This window comes from Papilio polytes, unplaced genomic scaffold (genome assembly GCF_000836215.1).
Source record: "Papilio polytes unplaced genomic scaffold, Ppol_1.0 DF822178.1, whole genome shotgun sequence".
Lineage (NCBI taxonomy): Eukaryota > Metazoa > Arthropoda > Insecta > Lepidoptera > Papilionidae > Papilio > Papilio polytes.
In genome coordinates, this window is record NW_013527026.1 from 313460 (window position 1) to 321308 (window position 7849).

Sequence of the window (7849 nt, forward strand, 5' to 3'; positions counted from 1 at the left end):
AGTAAAGTAAACTTAAAGAATAGAGGCCAGTAAAGTTTATACTACATTGTTTGGATAAAATCGATGCATCTAGTGCTATACGTCTGCAATTATCTCACATAGAGTTGCTACTCTATAAAAATCTATTTAAAACTCGTTACAATGTACACAGTATGCAGCTCTCTATAAATCCACATGTTTTTAACTAGGCTCGTTTCTGGCTACGATCCAGATTTCAAACATTCCAAAATTGTTAACAGTAAACAGTCAACGCGTGTGTAAATAACGTAACGGTAACATTATGAGTGCGAAATGAATCACAGATTTAAATAAAACTTAAACAGAGTCTCGTTGCAAATAAAATTGCATACAAGAACTAATCAGATTATGCTTTACAAAGCGTTTATCTTAACTGGGCATTTATTTTCGAAGTCAATATCTAACTGGTATCCTTGATTGCCATCTTTCCGATAATAAAATGTTGGCAGTCAAAGAAGTAAATTATGGTTTGGTTCAATGCCTCTATACTTATTATGCAAACTTACTTGTATCCTGCTAATATATTCATGAGGGTGCTCTTCCCGGCGCCAGAAGGTCCCATGATGGCGGTAAGCTCGCCTGAGCGGAATGTGCCATTGATGCCTTTGAGCAGAGCTTTGTAGCCGCGCTTCCTTCCCTCACTCACGGAGTACGAAAGCTCTGAGAACTCTATGTCAACCGGCGGCCGTTTAGGCAGATGTGTGAGGGAGGCCATGGGCTTTTTCTGATCGCCGCAGTCGTTGTGCACCTTAGGCACGAGGCATGTTACCGCGACGGTGCCCGCGCCGCCATTGCATAGATTCATTTGTGAGCTCCTAAAAACGTGAATTAAGCTATTTAATAATATTTACTTTTTAATCGCATTTAACACACGACATAGTTTTTTCTTAATATCATATTTTAAGAGCGTTTTATGCTAGTTAACAAATTAAAAGGTGGCATACGAATTGAAATAAGCGCCCTTAAAGGGTCTACATTAAAGTAATTAAATATATTCTTTTTTTAATATTAAGGAAGTAAAATAAATTTAAAGATACGGTTTTATTAAAACGTCAACGACTTGTGCAAAATAATCGACGTTTGTGTTCATTAGTACAGCTATAGGCCGAGTTAACAAGATCAATGCAACAGCGATCAAATCACTTTTACACAAGAGTTTGGATGGTGGCCAATAGCTTTTACAGGAATCGCGAAACTATTAACAAATACATAACACCAAGCTAGTTACAATAAAGCCCTATATACGTGATCAGAGTATTAGCTAGTATTCACAAATAACTGTCAACTCTTTCATTATAATTATGAACGTGGCTTACAAACGTATTTTTTCCTGCCGTATTGACCGGTTTAAAAGTACGCTTATGAGCCAATAACCAGAGGTCTTATATTAAAAAAAAGAAGTTATAAGAACTGACAAAGCATAAGATATTCGCTCGAGGTTAACATAATTTATTAATCTCAACAACTTCATCCGTGTTAATAAAATAATGTTTAAAACCTTTGCATGTAAAATATGAACAGCTTTCACCCGCGACTGCGGCCGCGTGGTATTAAAAAAAACAAAACCAAGTTCTCTATGTCTTCTTTCAGATCCAGATTCCTATCCTCTACATGTATGCCAAATTTCATTAAGATCCGTTCAGCAGTTTAGGCTACAAACTCTATGAAACATCCACCCATCCATCCAAACTTTCGCATTTATAATATAAGTATGATAAAAGATCATGCTTCAAGTAATTGACAAATGTTTTAAAGCAAGAAACGATGGATTGTTTCGTTATCAACAACCAGTTATTTAGGACATCGAGTAATCAATACGTATAGGATACTGTGATGATGCAAACTTCGTTTTATGTTTTCTTATATTCCGGTTCGAATTTAGCCGTTTTTATTTTTATTGCACTTGTAAAAAACACAGAGTAATTGAGATCCTCATTTAATTCGGTTATTGACCTCTGCATTTCTTACTTTATTTTACGCATGCAATTTAAAAAACTGCATCATTATGAATTTTTGTATTAAATTGTCTATTTCTATATTAAATCTTACTAATATTATACTTATTTTATAAATGCGAAAGTTTAGATGGATGGATGGATGAATGGATGGATGAATGGATAGATGTTTGTTAGAGTTTGTAGCCTAAACGGCTGAAGGGATCTCGATGAAATTTGGCATAGATGTAGAGGATAGTCCGAAAGAACACATAGGCTACTCACTTTTGGTTTTTTTAATTCCGCGCGGACGGAGTCGCGGGCGAAATGTTATCTATAAAATGTCACAAAAAACATCATGTATAATAAAAAATTTTAAAATCATATTCAGTCGAAATCCAATTATCTTGAATATCATCGAAATCTTGAAATATTCTTGGTATGAATAAATTGTTTTTAATATTGTTAATAAGACAGCAAAAAATAATTTTAAATTCGATGACAATTTAAACAAAAGAAAAGTCGAAACGCTAGATCAATAGGTGAAAATAATTTGGGCAAATACAACTTCGAAACATTAATTAAAAGAATATGTTGATTATATTGAAATATTTGGTAGCAAAATTTTGACTTCGGTGAAATAAAGTAAAATTAGCAAAAGTCCTGAAACAATTTTGATAACAAAAGGCATTGATTATACGAGACAAAGGAAACCTAGATAGGTTTTTTGGCTTGTAAAACTTCACAACTCTTTCTTCTTTATGTACATTTTGTGCAAGCAATAATAAATGCTATTGTCAATTACGTGTACGGAGTAATCGATGAAAGTGGCGTAACGTATTATATTTACTAACGCCTTTATGATCGCGGGCGAGGCAACTAGCTCAAGGCCTATATCTATTTCAATCTACAGACTACCTAAATTACAGAATGTTCATGCCACATAGAAGTTTTTCAACGCATTACATATTTCTAAAGAAAAAATGAAAGCCTGTCAACATCCTTATTAATATTATGTGAAATTGTATTTCTCAAACGCCTTATAAAATCAACGGATCTTTGGAAAATTTATGTCTACTGTCATGGGTATAAAAAAATATTTATTTCCTTAACAAATAACAACAAAGTTCCCAGTTGACTTTAGCAAAAAAAAATACCTAAGTGATATTTATTTCAAACTGATTATTCTCCAGTCTCTGTGTGTACTCTACTCTGTGCTGTACCTTTCATAGCTTATATCCTACACGAACTTTAACATTTATTTCGGTGCAATCACCATAGCTTAGTGCTCTGTAAGATTAGATTCTAACTAGAATATTCGACACTTAATTTCATCGGGTCTTATCAAACTGTATATTGATTGAGTAATCTCGTATTGTATTTTAATTAATAACGCACTAGTTCTATTTTTTAAAACAGATAGGTTAGCAACAGCTGACATAGGTCAATGACTTGATTGTCACAGGCCTTGGCATTAAGATGAAAAAGGTAGGTACTGTATTTACGTTTTTGTAGAATTTTAATTTCCATATCGATAAAAGAACGAATTAAAAAAAACATCCCAGAAACCTCTCAGAGCACAAAGTGATGTACAAAATATGAACTCACATAACTCTAAAGTAATACATAAAGTACTATTTTATAATTTCCCACAGGTCATATTATTTGTATCGTAACAATTTTAAATGAGTTCATTTATTACTTTACGTTTAATCAACAATATTTTGACATAAGGTAGAATTAAATTTAGTTAATTAAAATCTAACAGGGGTCGATATTTGAACAGATATGAAAGGCTGATGATCATCGTCATATCTTGACAGTTAAGAATTATTTATAAACTTAATAATACAAATATTTGAATACAATTTGCATTGTGTTTAAGGAACTGCTTAAAACACTCAGAAAGTCCCTTGATGATGAACTACGTGATTATTTTATTTCTATCTCATACTTAGACACAAACGGTCTCCTTAAAAATTAAATCTAGCAACATATATTTAAAATCTCTTTAAAATTGAAACCCTAAAAATCTTATCTCTTAAATCAGAAAGTCAATCTTCTGCAGTGAATTAACATATAAAAATGTTTCCTTAAACCTCAAACTGTAAAACGGTCAAACTTGTTGCATACACATACATACATATTGACCGGTAACGGGGGCGGTATGACGCAATTCCTATACATAACGGATTTTCTGTTATTTTGAATTTTTCATCTGCTTTGCGTTTTAATGCATTAACCATTGTTTTTGCAAACAGAGTTCATTATGTTTATGATTTAGTAAAAGTGTCCCCGTGGTAACATACATGTTAGTTTTAGCAAGTTTTTAGCAACTAACTTATTGTTAGTTGTAATAGTTGAACTATCTTATCGTTCTACAAATATTTTTAAAAGAAAATGGTGCAAAAGAGCAGCAGAAGACTGAAGTAATCATCAATGCCCACGGACATCTGCAATACCAAAGAACTATAGATGGTTTCCCGGTCTTAGAAAAGGATAGGCTCGCTCCTTGGAGATATATTTATAATCGTAACTATATTTAAAAAATGTTTAAGGTAAAAGACTAAGGAAAAGAGCGTTTACAGTTCTTTGTCCCCTCCATTGTGGCAGAAGCGAAGCTTCATCATTTAAAAGTAGATGGCTCACAAATTACGTGCTATTCAATTCTTCGGTGCGAAAACTGACACTACAGTTAATGCCAGCAACAAAATAACAAAAGATTCTCTACATAAAGTAAAAGGCTTTTACAATACAATGTCTTTTGAAAATATACGACTTTTTCTTCGAAAGCATCGAGAAGGAATGTTCAAAGTATGAAAATCCGAGGCCATAATTTGACTGGAAAGTTTTGTATGACTATATTGTCTGAAAACGAATATAATTATAATAGGAGAAAATATAACAATACACTGACCATAAAGTTTAACCCAGGATTTAATTTCCAAGCGACAAAATTCGGTAGTCTCCTTTTTTAAACGATAAATGATGTTTTTCTATATGTCCAATATAAGTAAAATACGCCTTCCCAAGTATATTAAGCTTACCCCGTGAGTTGTCCATTGTTAAGCTGCTCCGGCGACTTTAGCTGCGAGAAAGTAACTTTGTCGTTGAGGTCGCCGCGACTACCGCGCCCCATCAACGGCAAATGGATTTGCGTGCTCTTTGACTCCATCTTTACACCCGGCGTCATCGCACACTGACCATCTTGTGACACCAGACCCTAAACAAACAAGAGAACATCTAAATCACAGAGTATGTAGCCAAAATGAGTCAATACGTTCAAGTTATCGTCTATGGATGACGTAGCAGACAGGACACAATCAAATTTAACTCCGCTTGATACAAGCTTCTCTTCTGTTCTTCTGATATTGCGGCTGACTTCACTAAATCGATAATCAATATTGTTTTTTCATTAATCTTACATCAATATTATTTTTATTGATCACATACATTCAATTGCTAAGTTTTTTATGTCGAGTTCTGGGTCAAGTTTAAAAAAGGATCGTTTGTTACAACTTAGTCGCGATTTTTTACTTGTAAAGGTATTGTAATAAAAAAAAACTTTGAATCGAATTGTATTTATACAGGTTTTGTTTTTTAGTAAATCTCTTATCGATGTCGGATTAAATCTATGTAAGCTGTAAAAGAAGTTACAAAATCCTTTACATTTCGATTTAGCAAACGATTCGTTGGATCATGAAATTTAACAGGCGATATTTTTCCCGTCGTATTATGTAAGATCGTGAGCCAAACTATTGCTTTTATTTCCGATGTGAAAGTATCGCAACAGCCGCAGGCTTGTCTGTCGCCATTGTCGAGCTATTTTTGTCTAGAACTCTCGACATGGAGAATTTATTAGTCAATGTTTTAAAAGGTTTCTTTTTAGAAACTTTTACTTTTAAATATAACCTGAGAAATACAATGTCATACTTGTAGCCTTTCAACAAATAAAAAGCGAGTAAAATAGCAATAAAACTGATGTTTGGGCATTCGATATTTTTAACAAACTATTCAAGATTTAAGAGCATACATGAATCTTTTATAAGACCTTTTATAAATCACCGAAATCTAAATAATGAATGACGTCAATGTCGATAGTTCATGAAAATCAATTTGACCGTTAGACACGACGAAGTCACGAACTAGTAAACAAAATAATAACATGAATCGATAGAAACCTTACGAACAGTTCCGCTAGAAGCCATAGACAGTTAAGCCTACATATTCCGCCTCAAATGAAGCGTGGCAATTATGTTTCTTCATATTAGATCAGAATTAACTTCGGATATGTATTACAAATAAATAGATAACTAAATGTCTAATAATAAATTGAATTTAATTCAAATTATCGGATAACAAAGGATTAACACTCTCAAAACCATACAAATGCTTAAAGTAAAGATTGTCAATTAAATTTGTTAACTCATTAGAGAATTAATATATACTACAAACTCTAACATAAATAAATAATAAAATAGATAGTAAATATAGCATAGACATAGACTCTTTAATTCCTTATTTTGCAAGATTATGTTATGTATAAAGATAAGATAATTGCGAGAGTGGCTGAGGGCCTTAACCGACAAACAATGCCGACTTGTTGGCTAAGTACATGTGGAGTCTGTATTGAGCAACATTTATAACACAGTATTCATTAGAAATGTCTATTCATTTCCAACAATATAAGTGCCAGGAGCTTTTTCTATTTATATTTCTAGGTACTTAGAAATAATTATTACTTATTTAACTGTTCTAGATATTTTTTAATTGCATTCCCATAAAAGCTAAAAGAAACTTAACATACTTGAACGTAAAAATATTTTTAAATAATCAAGATGTTGAGGTCAAGGTGAGCACTGAGGCACGTGCCTTCAAGCACTCGTAAGTTGACACACCTCGTGTTCACACTGACTGTTGACATTGTCTTCAACTAATTGTCCTTAACAACTTTCGAATGAAGATTTTATTTCTTATTTTTAGATATATCATATATTAGACTGGGATAAAATAAATGTAACAGTAAATCCTCTACACAAAACACAAATAGAAACTATCAAAGGTATGTTTCATTAAATCTGGAGCACCAAACTCACACGATATTATCCCCACAGAAGCGTTCTATTGATGAATCAATAAAACATGGGAAATTATTAAGTACTGATTACGTAGAGATTAATAAGTAATAAACTATCATACCTGAACCCAAGTACCCGTCACTGGAGCAAACATAACTTTTAATACACGACCAGCAAACGCGTTTCGTCTTCCCGGACTGACGCTCGCAGCAATCGGAACACAATCGACGCAGTATTATCATTTCTGACGCTCATCGGCTTAGCAACAGAATTAAATATTAATGTTATCAATTGGAGATAATTCAAACATTGATTTGATTCCGTACGATTGCACCTGTCTGTATACTACGTAATGAATACGTGAAATTTCTTCTACAAATTTTCACTACGGCCTATTGATATGCACTTTAAGAAATTAAAATAATAACTTACTTTACATATTTTCTACAAACATGTATGTTGGTAGTAATATATGTACATAATAAGAGTCCAAGTTGACGACGTAGTCAACTTGACACGGATTCCGACCCTCACGTCTACTTCAAGACAAGTCGGAAAAACTCAAATACATAAGTGTTTCGTATTTAACTCCGACACGTGCTTACTTACAACACAATTTATGTATACCATAAACTAAACTATCGCACAACTGTTGTACGATTGTCAATTGTCGATTTTTTCGCAGCCCTTTTGAACTGTTTATTTACACAACTAAAAATCAAGTAGTGTGCTCACCTCCATATAAGCTCATAGGAATCAAAGCGAGACAAAACGGTTGTGCGATGGTTTAGTCAAAGGTATAAGCACTCTAAAGTGTAC

At 33.1% G+C, this 7849-nt stretch overlaps 1 protein-coding gene across 1 annotated transcript; it reads right to left on the minus strand.

The window, feature by feature from the left end:
• Positions 1–505: 505 nt before the first annotated feature.
• LOC106106788 (ATP-binding cassette sub-family G member 4-like) lies at positions 506–7224 on the minus strand. Its single transcript, XM_013287445.1, has 3 exons — positions 7152–7224; positions 5000–5175; positions 506–833 (listed from the first exon to the last, which is right to left on the minus strand). Exons 1-3 carry the CDS (start codon positions 7182–7184, stop codon positions 521–523), a joined length of 522 nt encoding a protein of 173 aa, XP_013142899.1. The 5' UTR covers positions 7185–7224; the 3' UTR covers positions 506–520.
• Between the last annotated feature and the right edge of the window lie 625 nt (positions 7225–7849).

What these genes read in the sequence shown, in the direction of transcription:
- LOC106106788 (XM_013287445.1), bottom strand. Translation starts at nt 7,184, where the DNA reads ATGTTTGCTCCAGTGACGGGTACTTGGGTTCAG. An exon ending in TGACGGGTACTTGGGTTCAG is followed by an intron (nt 5,176 to 7,151) that starts GTATGATAGTTT and finishes TTGTTTGTTTAG; the next exon opens with GGTCTGGTGTCACAAGATGG. An exon ending in AACAATGGACAACTCACGGG is followed by an intron (nt 834 to 4,999) that starts GTAAGCTTAATA and finishes TCACGTTTTTAG; the next exon opens with GAGCTCACAAATGAATCTAT.